This window comes from Pseudophryne corroboree, chromosome 9 (assembly GCF_028390025.1).
Source record: "Pseudophryne corroboree isolate aPseCor3 chromosome 9, aPseCor3.hap2, whole genome shotgun sequence".
NCBI classification, from domain to species: Eukaryota; Metazoa; Chordata; class Amphibia; order Anura; family Myobatrachidae; genus Pseudophryne; species Pseudophryne corroboree.
In genome coordinates, this window is record NC_086452.1 from 248,094,183 (window position 1) to 248,115,323 (window position 21,141).

At 44.9% G+C, this 21,141-nt stretch overlaps 1 protein-coding gene across 1 annotated transcript in view; it reads right to left on the reverse strand.

The window, feature by feature from the left end:
* Positions 1-21,141, reverse strand: part of CDC73 (cell division cycle 73) — a 418,707-nt gene that overhangs the window by 73,705 nt on the left and 323,861 nt on the right. The window contains exons 12-14 of the mRNA XM_063940193.1: positions 13,680-13,715; positions 13,495-13,582; positions 2,864-3,025 (exon numbers count right to left, since the gene is read on the reverse strand). Coding sequence (XP_063796263.1) covers positions 2,864-3,025; positions 13,495-13,582; positions 13,680-13,715 — 286 coding nt within the window. The remainder of the gene's footprint in view (positions 1-2,863; positions 3,026-13,494; positions 13,583-13,679; positions 13,716-21,141) is intronic.

Sequence of the window (21,141 nt, forward strand, 5' to 3'; positions counted from 1 at the left end):
GACAAGCGTGTGAGCGCTTTATCCACCCTCGGGGATGTCTCCCAACGTAACCTGTCCTCTGGCGGGAAAGGGTACGCCATCAGTAACTTTTTAGAAATCACTAGCTTCTTATCGGGGGAAGCCCACGCTTCTTCACACACTTCATTCAGCTCATCTGATGGGGGAAAAACCACTGGTTGCTTTTTCTCCCCAAACATAATACCCTTTTTAGTGGTACCTGGGTTAATGTCAGAAATGTGCAACACATTTTTCATTGCCGTAATCATGCAACGGATGGCCCTCGTGGAATGTACAAAGCCTAGTCATCGTCGACACTGGAGTCAGACTCCGTGTCGACATCTGTGTCTGCCATCTGAGGTAGCGGGCGTTTTTGAGCCCCTGATGGCCTTTGAGACGCCTGGGCAGGCACTGGCTGAGAAGCCGGCTGTCCCACAGCTGTTATGTCATCGAACCTTTTATGTAAGGAGTTGACACTGTCGTGTAAAACCTTCCACATATCCATCCACTCTGGTGTCGACCCCGCAGGGGGTGACATCACATTTATCGGCACCTGCTCCGTCTCCACATAAGCCTCCTCATCAAACATGTCGACACAGCCGTACCGACACACCGCACACACACAGGGAATGCTGACTGAGGACAGGACCCCACAAAGTCCTTTGGGGAGACAGAGAGAGAGTATGCCAGCACACACCACAGCGCTATATAAACAGGGATTTACACTACACAAAGTGATTTTCCCTATAGCAGCTATATAAATACAGTTTTGCGCCTAAATTTAGTGCCCCCCCTCTCTTTTTTACCCTTTGAGTCTGGAAACTGCAGGGGAGAGCCTGGGGAGCTGTCTTCCAGCGGAGCTGTGAAGAGGAAATGGCGCCAGTGTGCTGAGGGAGATAGCCTCGCCCCCTTCACGGCGGGCTTCTCCCGCTCTTTTATTATTATTATGGAAGGGGATTTTTGCACATATATAGTTTATTAGACTATATTATGTGCTTTTTGCCAATTTAAGGTACTCTAATTGCAGCCCAGGGCGCCCCCCAGCGCCCTGCACCCATCAGTGACCGGAGTATGTGGTGTGCATAGGGAGCAATGGCGCACAGCTGCAGTGCTGTGCGCTACCTTAATGAAGACCGGAGTCTTCAGCCGCCGATTTCCAGGACGTTCTTCTTGCTTCTGGCTCTGCAAAGGGGACGGCGGCGCGGCTCCGGGACCGGACGACCGAGGCTGGGCCTGTGTTCGATCCCTCTGGAGCTAATGGTGTCCAGTAGCCTAGAAGCCCAAGCTAGCTGCAAGCAGGTAGGTTCGCTTCTCTCCCCTAAGTCCCTCGTAGTAGTGAGTCTGTTGCCAGCAGATCTCACTGAAAATAAAAAACCTAATAAATACTTTCTTTTACTAGAAGCTCAGGAGAGCCCCTAGTGTGCAACCAGCTCGAGCCGGGCACAGATTCTAACTGAGGTCTGGAGGAGGGGCATAGAGGGAGGAGTCAGTGCACACCAGTAGTCCTAATTCTTTCTTAGAGTGCCCAGTCTCCTGCGGAGCCCGTCTATTCCCCATGGTCCTTACGGAGTTCCCAGCATCCACTAGGACGTCAGAGAAACAGAGCCTTTCTGAATAGAGTTCCTGTCCATAGAGGCAGACATACTTGCAGACTGTCACCTGCAGAGCCACGCCACAACAAAATGGACTGGACCAGCAGCCACAATGATGTTGGTGGAGACCAGCAGTGACAGGCTTCGCCACCAGGCCCCCTTCCCCCAACCTCTCATCTTCCACACTTCCTGACCAAATGTTATTCCCTATGGAACTGTGGGGTTGCAGGGGGGGAAGAGCTTAATTTTAAATTTATAGTTTAATTTGAGTGGCAGCTTTCTAGCCCTAACCATAATTCCATGGTCCAGTGTCCCACCAGTCTTGATGAAAGAGAAACTTAAATGACATAAAATAAATCCAAACTCAAACTATTACTTAAAATTGTCCTAAGTAAGGGTACTATTTACAAGTACATTTAACTTCCTCCTTTTCTGTAGGAGATGAGAAAGTTCAGGAATGGTCTTTGCTATTAGCAGAACGCTTCCTATTTCTCAATTGCATCAAACCAAGACCACAATGAGGTCAAACATAAAATCCCTTGAATATGTTACAGGAACTGTAAGGGATGTTTAATGACCTCTTCACTAGAACAGTATAAAGCTAACAGTAAAGCAGTCACCATCAGCTTATTTACAGATGTGTTCATATACCTAGCAACAATTCGCTTTGCCATGAGATAGGTGACACAACAGACGTACTGAGAGGAGTAACATACTGTAAATTTCTTAATATATTGCATATTATATGCTCTGCAAAATCAGTGAAAAGCCGTACACCTTGTACTAGAAACGTAAGACTGTGACTTTAATCACACAAGAATTGCTTTTACACGTGTACAAAGTCGCATGTTCAGCACAACGGAACCTGGCATGAGAAAAGCTGTGGCTATTCGCAGTGGAGACTTTTTTGCACTGATTGTGCAAAACAGGTGTTTAGATGTACAGATGTTGCAGATCAAAGTTGTCTGCTTTCACTAGCACTGTAGTTTTGTCACTTCCAGTGCGACTAGGACGCACATTGAGCTAACATCTATTTGGTGTGCCAAATCACCTGGTACCTGGCACGCTAAGAGGGCTATTTAGCGTGTCTTGAGCAACAGGGTATGAGTACACATCTGTGAGTGTTCCTTTAGCACAGTGTCTATCTGGTGCAGACACATGCATATACAATATAGGCAGACAAATGTAGATTTTCACATACACAAACTTAAGCTCAACATTCAGTTTTTGGACTGTGGTCTTTCACAAAGAACATTCTGGAGTACAAAACGTACCAGTCCTGTGGCAGCAGTTTTAGGGGCTGATCTATTACCCTGTATGGTACAGTAACACTTATACTCGTGCCACCAGGTTGCATTTGGTCTTTTCTTCTCTGAATTAAAACTTCATTTTCTCTCTGACAGCCTTGTTTCTTCTTTTCATCTGATGAAACAAACCTTTTGAACAAAAATAAATGTTTGTAGAATAAGTGCAAAAGTATATCATTTCATTTTCAGTAGGTTTGCTTGGCAAATAAAAGGGTAGTGTTATAACATTCTGGCGCTTCACTAGGTTTACATGTATAGGAATATCTTCATATCCTTAGAACCTATATGTATCTTACATCCAATTTGTAAGAGGATGTAATTCACACAAAAAGAAAGAAGAACAATATAGTGCAGAGACCTTTTTTAGAGTTGATATATTTGAAAAGACGAATATACACTCACAAGCCAACTTTTAAAAATGAGCTCATCATAATTTCTCTCTCTTATGTCGATTTCCAAGGATGGTTTTTATTCTTCATTCTCCATCATTCCAACCTGAATAAAGTGTGTATGTGTCTACCACAATGGTAAAACACAATGGCTCACACACATAAAACAAAGAGAGGCTTATAGTGCAGACGTCTTTAAAAGATATACACGGTTTTATTCTGACAAATTCGCACTTACATCACATAAAAGGATAAAAAAACATATAGAATCTCTATTATCACTCCCCACAGATGCCAAGATAGTCCTCACCGGAGCGCAGAGATCACAATAAACTGCTAGTGGGCTACGGTCCCGGAAACCGTGTAGCTCACCTATTCCAGGGGACAGCGGTGGTATTCAGGCAAACGGCAGGACAATGACGCAGACCCGCTTAACGCGTTTCGGTTTCCCTTTTTCAAAAGCGGATACTGTTAAACAAAATTTCCCTTCCTTATAAACCCCTAAGTCCTCCCACTTAATAACAAACAGGTGTAGAAGATTCAAAAGTTCATTTGAATTTATCAATGTTAAAGACCCTAGTGTACCTACTATCTATATTCTACCTAAGATACATAAGGATCCACTCCACCCCCCGGGAAGACCTATTATATCAGGTTGTAATGGCATAACTGCCAACCTTTCTGCATTTATTGACTCCTTTTTACAGCCTTTAGTGGTTAAAAGCAAATCATATTTAAAAGACACAGGAGATACATTAAGAAAATTACAACTTATTGATTGGGACAAAGACTGTTTCTTGTGTACAGCCGATGTAAGTACATTATACACGATAATTCAACCAACACAAGGTTTAGAGGCGGTATCATATTTTTTAGATAAAAGTAATATTGAGGATTCATTAAAGGAATTTATACTGGAAGGCATAGCCTTTATTTTGAAAAATAATTATTTTTACTTTAATGGAGACTATTATCTTCAACAGGTCGGTACAGCCATGGGCACCAGGTTTGCCCCTAGTTACGCAAACTTGTTCATGTCATACTGGGAGGAGTTGGCGGTGTGGCAGGACGAGTTGGCGGGGGCAGGCCTGGTGTCCTGGTATCGTTTTATCGACGATATTCTTTTTGTGTGGAGAGGAAGTGAAGAGCGTCTTCACTCCTGTGAAAAATTGAATCTCCATGATAAAAATATTAAGTTAGTTTTCACTATGAGTAAAGAAGAAATAAACTTTTTAGATTTAAATATATATATTAAAAATAATAAATTGGAAACACAAGTTTTCAAGAAACCAACAGATTCAAATTCTTTTATTGAGAAGGATAGTCAGCATCATGCAAACTGGTTAGAGGGAATACCCTACAGCCAGTTTTTAAGAGTTAAACGAAATTGTTCAGAAACTCAGATTTGTAATAAACAAATAGATCAAATGTCAAATTGCTTTGAAAGTAAGGGGTATGAAAAAGAAAAATTACAGACTGTAAAAGAAAAGGTTTTATCTATGCCTAGACATGAATTACTAACTGAGAAATCGACAAAACCCCCTTCCAGAAACTTAGAATGGTCCTTCATTTCTGGCTATAGTTGTCTACACCGAGAGATAGAAAAGATTTTCCTTAAAAATTGGAAACTTCTGGAACAAGACCCTGTTCTAAAAGGGAATATACCCACAAGACCATCCTTTATATCTATATATAGTCCAAATCACTTAAGGATAAACTTGTTAAAAGTGCACTGAGTGATAATAAAAGGAGTAGTGAACGTGTGCGTGGCTTCCATAGATGTGGGTCTTGCCTGGTATGTCGAACGGTTAAAACTACAAGCTCAAAATATAAAGAGATTAACATTAATGGTACGTGTTATAAAATTAACCAATTTATCACATGTACATCCAAGAATGTGATCTATGCAGTAGAATGTAAATGTGGCCTACTATATGTAGGCAAGACCACAAGAATGCTAAAAGTGAGACTTTGTGAGCATAATTATAATATTAGAAAAGGCCTTGAAACACACACTCTCTCGATGCACTTTAAACACTGCCATAATTCTAAAGAATGTGACATAAGAATTTTTTGGGGATTAGAACAAGTTGTAGGAAACTGGAAAAATAAAAATATTGAAACCAGATTAGCAAAAACAGAAATGAAATGGATATTTGATCTTAAAACATTGGTACCACGTGGGCTTAACGGTGAATTTGAACTAAAATGGTTTTTAAATGACTGATATTCTATGTTTTAAAATATTATATTCTATGTTTTAATATATTGCTTTTTACTTTATTTTATGTACTTGAGCACCTTTCCATAAGATTTATGAATGAACTTCCCGCTACCTTAAAAGCTGCTATATATGTGAATTTTATGGAGATTGAACTATACCCGATGAACTTCCGCCTTCACGGCGCTTTGGAACGCACGTGAACCGCATAAAACAGGAAGCCGGAAGTGAAACCCGACATCCGGCGGTGGAACGCAAAGTCACGTGACCGGAAGTCACGATCAGCCGGGATACTCTAATGAACTTTTGAATCTTCTACAGCTGTTTGTTATTAAGTGGGAGGATTTAGGGGTTTATAAGGAAGGGAAATTTTGTTTAACAGTATCCGCTTTTGAAAAAGGGAAACCGAAACGCGTTAAGCGGGTCTGCGTCATTGTCCTGCCGTTTGCCTGAATACCACCGCTGTACCCTGGAATAGGTGAGCTACACGGTTTCCGGGACCGTAGCCCACCAGCAGTTTATTGTGATCTCTGCGCTCCGGTGAGGACTATCTTGGCATCTGTGGGGAGTGATAGAGATTCTATATGTTTTTTATCCTTTTATGTGATGTAAGTGCGAATTTGTCAGAATAAAACCGTGTATATCTTTTAAAGACGTCTGCACTATAAGCCTCTCTTTGTTTTATGTGTGTGAGCCATTGTGTTTTACCATTGTGGTAGACACATACACACTTTATTCAGGTTGGAATGATGGAGAATGAAGAATAAAAACCATCCTTGGAAATCGACATAAGAGAGAGAAATTATGATGAGCTCATTTTTAAAAGTTGGCTTGTGAGTGTATATTCGTCTTTTCAAATATATCAACTCCAAAAAAGGTCTCTGCACTATATTGTTCTTCTTTCTTTTTGTGTGAATTACATCCTCTTACAAATTGGATGTAAGATACATATAGGTTCTAAGGATATGAAGATATTCCTATACATGTAAACCTAGTGAAGCGCCAGAGTGGAATACTACTTGTTTGTATTGAAATTGTCTTGGAAGCAGGTGAAACTTCCTTTGTATTTATCACTGGGTCGATTCACTTGGTCTGATTGCGCACTCTGTCTCCACCAAAGTTTTGGTTTTAGTAGTGTTATAACATGAAAGGATGAATTCAGTGAATACAGATGGAGCATTTTCACTAGTCGCAATCAGAAGAGTGGGACACTTTTGTAAGTAGTGTCATGTGTGCTATGCTTGAAATAATAAGAATTTACTTACCGATAATTCTATTTCTCGGAGTCCGTAGTGGATGCTGGGGTTCCTGAAAGGACCATGGGGAATAGCGGCTCCGCAGGAGACAGGGCACAAAAAGTAAAGCTTTCCGATCAGGTGGTGTGCACTGGCTCCTCCCCCTATGACCCTCCTCCAGACTCCAGTTAGGTACTGTGCCCGGACGAGCGTACACAATAAGGGAGGAATTTTGAATCCCGGGTAAGACTCATACCAGCCACACCAATCACACTGTACAACCTGTGATCTGAACCCAGTTAACAGTATGATAACAGCGGAGCCTCTGAAAAGATGGCTCACAACAACAATAACCCGATTTAGTTAGCAATAACTATGTACAAGTATTGCAGATAATCCGCACTTGGGATGGGCGCCCAGCATCCACTACGGACTCCGAGAAATAGAATTATCGGTAAGTAAATTCTTATTTTCTCTATCGTCCTTGTGGATGCTGGGGTTCCTGAAAGGACCATGGGGATTATACCAAAGCTCCCAAACGGGCGGGAGAGTGCGGATGACTCTGCAGCACCGAATGAGAGAACTCCAGGTCCTCTTTTGCCAGGGTATCAAATTTGTAGAATTTTACAAACGTGTTCTCCCCCGACCACGTAGCTGCTCGGCAAAGTTGTAATGCCGAGACCCCTCGGGCAGCCGCCCAAGATGAGCCCACCTTCCTTGTGGAATGGGCCTTAACAGATTTAGACTGTGGCAGGCCTGCCACAGAATGTGCAAGTTGAATTGTGCTACCAATCCCACGAGCAATCGACTGCTTAGAAGCAGAAGCACCCAGCATTGTTGGGTGCATACAGGATAAACAGCAAGTCAGATTTCCTGACTCCAGCCAACCTGGAAACTATATTTTCAGGGCCCTGATAACATCCAGCAACTTGGAGTCCTCCAAGTCCCTAGTAGCCGCAGGTACCACAATAAGCTGGTTCAGGTGAAACGCTGACACCACCTTAAGGAGAAACTGGGGACGAGTCCGCAGCTTTGCTCTGTCCGAATGGACAATCAGATATGGCTTTGTGAGATAAAGCCGCCAATTCTGACACTCGCCTGGCCGAGGCCAGGACCAACAGCATGGTCATTTTCCATGTGAGATATATCAAATCCACAGATTTGAGTTGTTTAAACCAATGTGATTTTTTAGGAATCCCAAACCTACGTTGAGATCGCCCAGTGCCACTGGAGACATCAAAGGGGCTGTATATGCAGTACTCCCTTAACAACTTCTGGACTTCAGGAACTGAAGCCAATTTCTTTCTGGAAGAAAATCAACAGGCCGAAATTTGAACCTTAATGGACCCAATTTGAGACCCATAGACACTCCTGTTTGCAGGAAATGTAGAAATTAACCTAGTTGAAATTCTTCCGTGGAGCCTTCCTGGACTCACACCCTGGCACATATTTTCACCTAAGTGGTGATAATGTTGTGCGGTCACCTCCTTCCTGGCTCTGACCAGGGTAGGGATGACCTCTTCCGGAATGCCTCTTTCCCTTAGGATCCAGCGTTCACCCGCCTTGGCGTCAACGCAGCTGCGGTAAGTCCCGGAACAGACACGGTTCTTGCCGAATCAAGACCCTTCTTAGTATCTCTTTAAGTTCCGGGAACCAAGTCCTTCTTGGCCAAACCGGAGCCACGAGTATAGTTCTTACTCCTCTCCTTCCTATCATTTTCAATACATTGGGTATGAAAAGCAGAGGATGGAACACATACACCGACTGGTACACCGACGGTGTTACCAGAGCGTCCCAGCTATTGCCTGAGTGTCTCTTGACCTGGCGCTTCAGGTGGGACGCCATCATAACCACCTTTGGTCTTTCCCAACGGTTTACAATCATGTGGAAACTTCCAGATTAAGTTTCCACTTTTCCGGGTGGAATTCATTTATGCTGAGGAAATCTTCCCAGTTGCCCACTCCCGGAATGAACACTGCTGACAGTGTTATCACATGATTTTCCGCCCAGCGAAGAATCCTTGCTGTCATTGCCCTCCTGCTTCTTGTGTCGCCCCGTCTGATAACGTGGGCGACCGCCATGATGATGTCCTACTGGATCAGCACCGGTTGACTTTGAAGCAGGAGTCTTCCTAGGCTCAGAGCATTGTAAATTGCCCTTAGCTCCAGTATATTCATGTGGAGAGAAGTCTCCAGACTTGACCACACTTCCTTGGAAATTTTTTCCCTGTGTGACTACTCCCCAGCCTCTCAGGCTGGTATCCGTGGTCCCCAGAACACAGTCCTGAATGCTGAGTGTGCTGCCCTCTAAAAGATGAGCACTCTGCAGCCCCCACAGAAGAGACACCCTTGTCCTTGGAGACAGGATTATCCGCTGATGCATCTGAAAATGCGATCCGGACCATTCGTCCAGCAAATCCCCTGAGATCTGCCGAATGGAATCGCTTCGTAAGAAGCCACCATTTTTCCCAGGACTCCTGTGCATTGATGCACTGATACTTGGCCTGGTTTTAGGAGGTTTCTGACTAGGTCGAATAACTCCTTGGCTTTTTCCTCCCGGAGGAACACCTTTTTCTGGACTATGCCCAGAATCATTCCTAGGAACAGCAGACGTATCGTCGGAAAACAGCTGCGATTCTTGGAATATTTAGAATCCAGTCGTGCTGTCGTAGAACTACTTTAGATAGTGCTCTTCCGACCTCCAACTGTTCTCTGGAACTTGCCCTTTTCAGGATATCGTCCAAGTAAGGGATAATTTAGATGCCTTTTTTCTTTGAAGAAACATCTTTTCGGCCATTACCTTGGTAAAAGGCCCGGGGTGCCGTGGATAATTCAAACGGCATAGTCTGAAACTGATATTGACAGTTCTGTACCACGAACCAGAGGTACCTTTGTTGAGAAGGGCAAATTTGGACATGGAGGTAATCCTTGATGTCCAGGGACACCATATAGTCCCCTTTTTTCCGGTTCGCTATCACTGCTCTGAGTGACTCCATCTCGATTTGAACCTTTTATGTAAGTGTTCAAAGATTTCAGTTTAGACTATGTCTCACCAAGCCGTCTGGCGTCAGTACCACAATATAGTGTGGAAAAATAATACCCTTTTCCTTGTTGTAGGAGGGGTACTTTGATTATCACCTGCTGGATATACAGCTTGTGAATTGTTTCCAATGCTGCCTCCCTGTCGGAGGGAGCCGTTGGTAAAGCAGACTTCAGAAACCTGCGAGGAGAAGATGTCTCGACTCTCCAATCTGTACCCCTGGGATAATACTTGTACTATCTAGGGGTCAACCTGCGAGTGATCCCACTGCGCGCTGAGACTCTTGAGACTACCCCCCCACCTTGAGTCCGCTTGCATGGCCCCAGCGTCATGCTGAGGACTTGGCAGACGCGGTGGAGGGCTTCTTTTCCTGGGAAGGGGCTGCCTGCTGCAGTCTACTTCCCTTACCTCTATGTCTGGGCAGATATGACTGGCCTTTTGCCTGCATGCCCTCATGGGAAAGGAAGGATTGAGGCTGAAAAGACGGTGTCTTTTTCAGCTGAGATGTAACTTGGGGTAAAAAGGTTGGATATCCCAGCTGTTGCCGTGGTCCCCAGGTCCGATGGACCGACCCCAACTAACTCCTTCCCTTTATACGGCAATACTTCCATGTGCCGTATGGGATCTGTATCACCTGACCACTGTCGTGTCCATGACATCTTCTGGGTGATATGGACAACGTACTTATCTTGATGCCAGAGAGCAAATATCCCTCTGTGCATCTCACGTACATATATATAGAATGCATCCTATTAAATGCTCTATATGAATAAAATATTTTCAGTCAGGGAATCCGACCAAGCCAACCCAGCACTGCATCTCCAGGCTGATGGCGATCGCTGGTCGCAGTATAACCACCGTATGTGTGTATATACTTTTTAGGATATCTTTCCAGCTTCCTATCAGCTGGCTCCTTGAGGGCGGCCGTATCTGGAGACGGTAACGCCACTTGATAAGCGTGTGAGCGCCTTATCACCCTAAGGGGTGTTTCCCAACGCGCCCTAATTTCTGGCGGGAAAGGGTATAACGCCAATATTTGCTATCGGGGTAACCCCACGCATCATCACACACTTCATTTTATTTTATCTGATTCAGGAAAAACTACAGGTAGTTTTTTCACTCCCACATAATACCCTTTTTTGTGGTACTTGTAGTATCAGAAATATGCAACAGCTCCTTCATTGCCCTTAACGTGTGGCCCTAATGAGAAATACGTTTGTTTATTCACCGTCGACACTGGATTCAGTGTCCGTGTCTGTGTCGACCGACTGAGGTAAATGGGCGTTTTTAACGCCCCTGACGGTGTTTCTGAGACGCCTGGACCGGTACTAATAGTTTGTCGGCCGTCTCACGTCGTCAACCGACCTTGCAGCGTGTTGACATTCTCACGTAATTCCCTAAATAAGCCATCCATTCCGGTGTCGACTCCCTAGAGAGTGACATCACCATTACAGGCAATTTCTCCGCCTCCTCACCAACATCGTCCTCATACATGTCGACACACACGTACCGACACACAGCACACACACCGGGAATGCTCTGACAGAGGACAGGACCCACACTAGCCCTTTGGGGAGACAGAGGGAGAGTTTGCCAGCACACACCAAAACGCTATAATTATATAGGGACAACCTTATATAAGTGTTTTCCCTTATAGCATCTTTATATATATCTCAATATCGCCAAAATCAGTGCCCCCCCTCTCTGTTTTAACCCTGTTTCTGTAGTGCAGTGCAGGGGAGAGCCTGGGAGCCTTCTCTCCAGGCTTTCTGTGAGAGAAAATGGCGCTGTGTGCTGAGGAGATAGGCCCCGCCCCTTTTTCGGCGGGCTCGTCTCCCGCTATTTAGTGAATCTTGGCAGGGGTTAAATATCTCCATATAGCCTCTGGGGGCTATATGTGAGGTATTTTTCGCCAAAAAAGGTTTTCATTTGCCTCCCAGGGCGCCCCCCTCCCAGCGCCCTGCACCCTCAGTGACTGCCGTGTGAAGTGTGCTGAGAGGAAAATGGCGCACAGCTGCAGTGCTGTGCGCTACCTTTAGAAGACTGCAGGAGTCTTCAGCCGCCGATTCTGGACCTCTTCTTACTTCAGCATCTGCAAGGGGGCCGGCGGCGCGGCTCCGGTGACCATCCAGGCTGTACCTGTGATCGTCCCTCTGGAGCTGATGTCCAGTAGCCAAGAAGCCAATCCATCCTGCACGCAGGTGAGTTCACTCCTTCTCCCCTAAGTCCCTCGTTGCAGTGATCCTGTTGCCAGCAGGACTCACTGTAAAATAAAAAACCTAAGCTAAACTTTCTCTAAGCAGCTCTTTAGGAGAGCCACCTAGATTGCACCCTTCTCGGCCGGGCACAAAAATCTAACTGGAGTCTGGAGGAGGGTCATAGGGGGAGGAGCCAGTGCACACCACCTGATCGGAAAGCTTTACTTTTTGTGCCCTGTCTCCTGCGGAGCCGCTATTCCCCATGGTCCTTTCAGGAACCCCAGCATCCACAAGGACGATAGAGAAAAACAGAATAGAGTATAGTGGCTAGAAAGTGAGTGTGGAATGCTTAATAGAAAGGTGTAGATTTGGTGAAGATCAGAAGTGTATTGCGCCAATGTTATTTACATGTCATTGCTTACCTGACAATTTAGATGACAGGAAAGAATGAGGTTGTATAGGATTAGAAGAGTATAGATGTAGCAGGTAAGTTCCAGACGACCAATGGGAGGCAGAGGTATTGCAAACAAGTAAGCTTTATTTCCGGCTGACAGGCATAGCCACTGTAATAGCTTCTTACAAAGGGTACCATCAACAACTCAAATATAACAGTTCAGCTTACTTGTAGACAGCAGTTGAAGACGCATGCTCCCGCTACTCACTATGGGAAATAAATGCTTTTCGATTGCAGTCAGCGGGAAGAGATACTCCCGCTGCATGAGGGGGAAGGGAGGCGGCACTCAATAGGAACGGGTAACGAGGTGCTTTGCGCCTGCTACCACTTATTATAAGCAATGCGTCTCCACAGCATTAGCAAAACAATGGAGTGCGTCCACCACGCTATATGTCATGCCAAGAAGCAATTTGTGGCAAAGATGTGTGAGGACACATCTGTATAACTGTAAATGTTGATCTCAAATGGATGAAGGCTAGGATGGACTTATAGAATAAGATATGCAAAAAAAAAAATAACATTGTCCTGGTTAGCAACACTAAAGTTGGGTACACATTACACCATATTTTGAACAATTTGTACCATTCCAACGAAGTGGAATGACGAATCGTTTAAATCGTACAGTGTGTACGCACTATGTGCGCACCAGCGTCGTTTGTGACATTTTCAGGTTGGCACTACATGCTGCTCAATCTGAAGATGTGGCTGATGACACCATGCTTTCACATGCAGCGGGGGAAACTACATATCGTGCATCCGTTAACCAGATTGTGCAGTGTGTGGTCAGTACACGGTATATAGTTCCGTTGCATCTGCCTTCATCTGGGAACACAGGTCGTCTAATATGTACCCAGATTAAAAAAATCTCTAAATAGGAACACAATAGGCTTTTAGTTGTACAGAAAAACAACAACACACTAGCTGTTCAAATAGTGCAAAATAATTTTAAGCATAAAGTAAGTTTACAATCCATGCATTTTGTGGAAATAAATGGCATTAAACAAAATATAACTACTCACATAGACAGTACTGATTAAAGTTTTTCTATTAACAGGTACTTACTTCAGATCCTGCAGAAGATCTTTAGAGTTTAGCATAGTTATTAGCGAAGTGGTAGCAGCTGGTATAATAATTATAGGTGTACGTGAACCTGAAGGAAGTTGAAGGGAGGGAGGAGAAAATAATTTTCATGATTATACATCCCAACTTGATGCTTAAAATGTACAGAAAAAAATTCAGACTCTTACCTTTCTTCTGGTTGGGGGGTGGTCTTGCTTGTGATACTACATTAAAAAGAAAGTGCAGAAGAATTTAAAAATAAAGAAAAAATAAAAGCTACACCGCAAGAAATGCTGCTACAAAATCAGAAACATGCTACAGATGTGTCCTCTTATATCCTTGCTGCAGTCACCCTAAACAGCCCTTCAAATCAAGCCATGGCGGTGAGTCTTTTTGCATTTTTTCGCGTGAAAATGTGTCTTAAGTTCCGTACACACTGGCCGATATATCGGCCATTGTATTGAACGGCCGATATATCGCGGGTCCGTTGGCCAGTGTGTACGGGCGATATGTCTGTGAACTCCATCGTTCACAGACATATCGTGTCGGTCCTGCAGAACAGCCAATATATCTACCGATATATTGGCGCATCGTTGTGTGTGCACGGGCAAACCAGCCGACCGCCCGTACACATGCTGCGGCAGCCGGCGGTGATTGACAGCTCGCCCAGTTCATGACGTCAGATCCCGACAGATCGGGCAGTGTATATGCACAGCACACTGCCCGATCTATCCATAGATATATTTGCAGATCAATTGATCTGCAGATATATCTATCAGTGCGTACCCACCATTAAGGTGGGTACACACTGATAGATATATCTGCAGATCAATTGATCTGCAGATACATCTATGGACGGATCAGGCAGTGTGCTGTGCATATACACTGCCCGATCCGTTGGGGACTGACGTCATGAACTGGGCGAGGGGCGTGTACACACTTCCGCCCAGTTCAGCTGTCAATCACTGCCGGCTGCCACAGCATGTGTACGGGCAGTCGGCTGGTCGCCCGTACACACAAAGCGATGCGCCAATATATCAGTAGATATATTGGCCGTCGGCTGTGCTGTGGGGCCGACACAATATGTCTGAACGACGGAGTTCACAGACATATCGGCCATACACAATAGAACGGCCGATATATCGGCCAGTGTGTACCCACCTTTAGTCTCAAAGTAATGCAATAGGACATACAAACAAACCCTGATTAAAATGATATGCCGCATGCCTATATTCTGTGTGTAATTGCAGCTGGATCTCCATCTGAAATGCCAAGTTACAGTGTTTCCCAGGAAAACACTGTAGCATAACATTTTGTATACAAAAATGCTATATTAAAAAAGACGCTAAGCACTACACAGTCACATGGCACTCACACGTTGTGTAAAGCGGGTCTACTATGCCTGCCCCTTGCGGCCTCGCTACGCACGCCACTATTTATTCTCCCTTCAGGGGTGCCGTGGACACCCCAAGAGAAAAAACAGTCGTCAGTATCCTGGCGCCGGTATATCGAGTGCCACCCATGTAAAGCGACTTGTAGCGCACGAACCAAAAAAATGTAAGAGGACACATCTGTAATTCAAATAATATTTTCCAGGATGTCAAAAAACCCTAATCTTCACAAAACCAAGTCCGTTTTCATGAAAGCCTTCAGATATAAAAATGAATAATAGCCTCAAAAACTTGTAAATTTGTAGGAGAACTTTTACACATGTAAAATTGTACATGCCACCTCCCGGGAGGTGGAGTGTTGTGGCGGCCGGTAGGCAGCAGAGGTGAGGCCGCGGTTTAAAGTCATCTGTGGACGATACACTATATCATTAAGGGTGTTTCCAGCAATCCAGGAGAAGATCTCAACTGAGAATTTATTACATGCGAGAAATATAAATATTGACGGTATTATTATATATTATTTCCTCTTCCTGGCTAAGGACACCATTTGATACTCCCTATTTGTACAAGGTGTATTCACACTATTTGATGCATGCTTCTAAATAGCATTCACCGCACCAATCTTTATCAGCACTATCACTCCACATAGTGGAAATACTACACTATTATTATCAACATATCTGTTTTCCATATCCTGGTTGGTACACTGGAATCTTGGAGAATTTGAAAAGACTGAGTAACCAGGACGACTGCAATTCAAAGAGATATCACGTTTTGAGCCGAAATCCTACTGGTTTCCGGTACGCATATTAATTTATCATCCGCACTAGGAAAAATTCGAATCACTGAAGGCGCTGGGTCCTACCACTTCTTGCATATATATATATATCTATCTATATCTATACACACATATATATACATACATCTGGTTAGGGTATCACAGCATAGAAGACTATCACTGGCGCCTCCGGACAGCACACACAGAAAGCCGCTAGCCGCCGCTCGTGATATACTCCTGGTCTGAGACCGCACACCGTCAGGTAAGCCAAAGACATGTAATACGTCCAGTGTCCTGCTATCACGCCAACATGTTTCGTCCCAAGGACTTCATCAAGGGGTGTGGCTATAGAACGTCATCTGTCTGCTTTTATGCTCACTTGATTCATTTGCATATTAGATTACTAGCAAATCAATCACTTTAACTTCAGCGCAACACAAATACAAAGTAACACTATAGTAAGCATATATGTATATAAAGAAACACCACGTACGGCACTGCTGTTACAAAGTTTCAATTGTATTCAATGACGAAGCAGCATTACAAAGCAACGTTTCTGGGCTACTGCGGACCCTGTCATCAGTCTGCTGCAGAGTCAGGAGAACAGCTGTTATGGTAGTGTGTGTTATGGTAGACTAACCATTGTTAACTCTCTTTCTGCGAGGTACATTGGTTCCACACGAAAGCATCAGGGTGTAGAGTGGATCTTGATCCAGAGTCATCAACAGGCTAAAGCTTTAGGCTGTCCCAGGATGCATTGGAGCCTCCTCTATAAAACCCGCCTCCAGTCACTGGAGCTCAGTTTTGTTAACCAGTCTAACGCAGGAGCAGGCAAGAGAGAAGGCAGATGTTAGTCACATAGGGGGTCATTCCGGGTTGTTCGCTCACTAGCAGTTTTTAGCAGCCGTGCAAACGCTATGCCGCCGCCCACTGGGAGTGTATTTCAGCTTAGCAGAAGTGCGAACGAAAGGATCGCAGAGCGGCTACAAAAAAAAAAATTGTGCAGTTTCAGAGCTCCAGACCTACTCAGCGCTTGCGATCACTTCAGACTGTTCAGTTCAAACACGCCCTTCGTTCTCCCAGCCACGCTTGCGTATTTCCTGGCACGCCTGCGTTTTTCCGAACACTCCCTGAAAACGGTCAGTTGAAACCCAGAAACGCCCCCTTCCTGTCAATCACTCTGCGGCGGACACTGCAAATGAAAAGCCTCGCTAGATCTTGTGTAAAACTACATCGGCTATTGTGAAAGTACGTTGCGCGTGCGCATTGCGCAGAAGTGCCGCTTTTTCACTTAATCGCTGCGCTGTGAACATTTTTATCTAGCGATCAACTCGGAATGACCTCCATAGAACCACATTCTCACGACAGGAGAACGTACCAGCGGCTAATGCCATACAAACCCACAGAAACAAGGTGCGTCAGAGTGGGCGCCCTGTGGAACCAATGTACCTCGCAGAAAGAGAGTTAACAATGGTAAGTCTACCATAACGCTCCTTTTCTGCAGCGGGGTACATTGTGTCCCACAGGGAAACATTGGGGATGTCCTAAAGCAGTACCTCAAGGGAGGGGACGCGCCTTAGTGGATACGAGAACACGTCATCCAAAGGACGCATCCTGGGAGGCGGAAATATCAAAAGGCATAGAACCTAATAAACGCGTTCACGGAGGACCACGTAGCCACCTTGCGCAGTTGTTCTGCGGAAGTGCCACGACAGGCCGCCCAAGAAGGTCCAGCAGACAGAGTAGAATGGGCTTTAATAGCAGCAGGAGCTGGGACTGCAGGCTGCGCATAAGCTTGTGCAAACACCATTCTATTCCATCTGGCCACGGTTTGCTTATTCGCCGGCCAGCCACGTTTGTGGGAACCAAACAGTACAAAAAGGGAATCTGACCTCCCTATTGAGGCAGTCCTCTCCACATAAATATGGAGAGCTCTTACCACATCCAAAGAATGCTCTTTGGAAGACAAGTCTGAAGAAATAAAGGCCGGAACCACAATCTCTCGGTTAAGGTGAAAAGATGACACCACCTTAAGCAAATAACCTGGTCGAGTTCGTAGAACTGCCTGGTCATGGTGAAAAATCAAAAAGGGTGGATGACAGGACAAAGCGCCTAAGTCCGTCACCCGTCTTGCAGAGGCAATAACCAGCAAAAAACGGACCTTGGCCGTGAGCCATTTAAGGGCCGCCGACTCAAGAGGTTCAAATGGAGACTCTTGCAGGGCTTTTAATACAACAGTCAAACCCTATGAAGCCACAATAGGGACATAGGGAGGCTGAATCCTAAGTATGCCTTGAGTGAATTATGAATATCAGGTATAGACGCAATTTTTCTCTGAAACCAAATAGACAAGGCAGATATGTGAACCTTGAGGGAGGCGAGACGAAGACCTAAGTCAAGGTCTCGTTGCAGAAAAGCCAGAATTCTGGAAGTTCTGAACATAGAGACCTCAAAATTCTTATCAGCACACCATGTGAAGTAAGAATTCCAAACCCTGTAATAAATCCGAGCAAAGGTCGGTTTGCAGGCTCTTAACATAGTCTGGATAACTGCCTCTAAAAATCCTTTGACCATCAGGAGTGATGCTTCAAGAGCCACGCTGTTAAAGCCAGTCTGGCCAGGTCTGGAAAAAGACAAGGGCCCTGTACGAGAAGTCCGGGCACTGAGGAAATAGTTGGGGTCTCTCTGTCAACAGACCCTGCAAGTCTATGAACCAATGCCTTCGAGGCCACGCTGGAGCGACTAGAAGTAGTATTCCTCCTTCTTATTTGAACTTACGAAGTACCCTGGGCAGGAATGACACTGGAGAGAACACGTAGGGCAGCCGAAAGTTCCATGGAACCACCAGTGCATCCACAAACGCTGCTTGATGATCCCTGGTCCATGATCTGAAGACCGGTACCTTGTGATTGTGTTGAGATGCCCTGAGGTCTATGTCCGGTAGGCCCCATTTGTCCACTAGGAGTTGAAAGACTTCTGGATTAAGACTCCACTCTCTGGCGTGCACGTCCTGGTGACTGAGGAAGTACGCTTCCCAGTTTCGGACACCTGGAATGAACACTGCCGATATGGCTAGAAGATGGCGTTCCGCCCAACAAAGGATATTTGACACTTCCATCACTGCTATGCGGCCTTGAGTGCCGCCCTGATGGTTTATATATACCACCTAAGTGGCGTTGTCTGATCGTACTTGAACAGGCCTGTTCTGTACTACAGTAGGGCGAGAAATAGTGCATTGAACATTGCCCTCAGCTCCAGAATATTTATTGGAATGAGTGACTCCTCCTTCATCCAACGACCTTGAAAAGAGTGTTGCTCCAACACGACTCCCTGTAAACTCAGAGAGCCGTTAGTTGTCAGCAGAACCCAGTCGGGGACCCAGAAGGGACGACCCTTGCTCTTGCTGGTCCAGGATTCACCAGGTCAGTGACAGGCGAACCTCCAGAGACAAAGAGATCATGTGAAATCTGATCCATTGAGGCAGGCCGTCCCACTTGGACAGGATTAACCTTTATAGTGGGCGGGAATGAAATTGAGCGTACGCGACCATGTCGAAGGCCGATACCATCAGGCCAAGCACTTGCATCACCGAGTGTATAGACACTCTAGGACATCTAAGTAAGCATCTTATCCTGTCCTGAGTCTTCAGTACTTTTTCTGGAATCTTCTGACTGTGTGTATCCAGGAGTGCCCCCCAGGTGCACCATGCTCTGAGCTGGTACCAGTGAGGACTTCTTTCATCTGATAAGCCACCCGTGGGCTTGCAGAAATGTTACCTTCAGTTGCTGTGAAACCACACAGCAGATACAGGCACACACAGTCATAGGCAATGCAGAAATTATCATAGTAAAGATGTACTAAACTAATATATATATATATATATAATACAGCACAGTCCTAGACTGGAGGTATACATCAGAATACTCGTACAATATATTCTATAACAGGTACACTCTTACTTAACTAACGCTGTCTGTATACAGACATGTAGAATACTCAAGTGTTTGTAAAGTCACAGCGCTGTATACAGGCGGCTTTTCAAAGGAGACCTTGCCCTGAAGTCCCGGAGACCAGCCGCAACTATGCTCAGAAGATGGTGCCCAGCGTCTCAGGCAGGGAGTGAAGGATAGTGTGACCGGGGTGGGAAAATCAGGCTCAGAGATGGCGCCCTGGGTCATGGGAGGGGCTACAGGTCAAGCGCCACCTCCCCTATGCTGGACTTGCAGCCCGGGTACTGTGAGTCTAATTAAATGGGGTGTTAGTACACCCGACTTGTACTCAGATGCCCCGGTGGTCTGGTGGGATCCCTGGTTGAAGACAGTGTCCACGCCAGCACCGCGACCCGTCTCCCTAGGTCGCGGACGGAATATGATTTAATGGCGGGTCACGCATGGGGAACCCTCTTACCTATTCCCCGTAGCAGCCACTTAAACCAGTAGAGTGTCTGCGACGTGTGCCTAAGCCGGAGCGTCTTCGCCACAAGTACACGGGAACAGCCTCGGGAGTATGCGACGCCACTTGGGAGGTGATGGAGATGCAGCACTGGAGTGTCACCCTGACATACAGCGCTGACAGCCTGGAGAAGAAATCTTCTTAGCTTTTTCAGGGCTGCCCAGTGCAGGCACCAACTTTAAACTGAGCTCCAGTGCCTGGAGGCAGTGTTTATAGAGGAGGCACCAATGCATCCTGGGACAGCCTAAAGCTTTAGCCTGTTGGTGCCTCGGGATCAAGATCCACTCTACACCCCCCGATGTTTTCTTGGGGAAACCAATGTATCCTGCTGCAGAAATATTATATATTAATATATATATATATATATATATATATATATATATATAAAAATAAGTGATCGCACACACTTATACATACACACATGTATTTCAACACTATTGGGGGTGGTTTGCGTGACAGACCTGAAAAGTTACTTCTGGATGACACTGACAGCATGAATATTTAGCGAAGAGCTCTATATTACGTTGGATGTAATTTAAAGGCAGCACTACAATTGTCCTCTTGCAATCATAATCTTATTTTCATGACGTGGTTTATGGTTATTCTTTCTTTAGCCTTTTACTCCACTGTGCAAGAGCCCAATTATGCAGCTGAGGATATTGCTTATTCAGAACTGCATTAAAATACTGTGAGATTTGACAGGGACATATGCATATTTTTGCATTTAACAATTACATTCATCACACATTATGTAATCCTAGACCACTAACATTTTTCTCAAGAGCCAATTTCATAGTATGGGAATATTACTTTTAAATAATAAAATTGGATAAAACTAATAGAAGAGAATAGATGCAGAGGTTGGCCAAGGTGAACAAATAAAATGTGCATGCTAATAATTGTAAGCTCTGACTGTACATGCAAACATGATCAGTTTTTACTAATATTCTGATTCAAATAAACTGTTCCATAATCCTTGCAGCATTCAAAAACGTTTTAAAGTTATATAATTTAGAAAATTTCCAAATA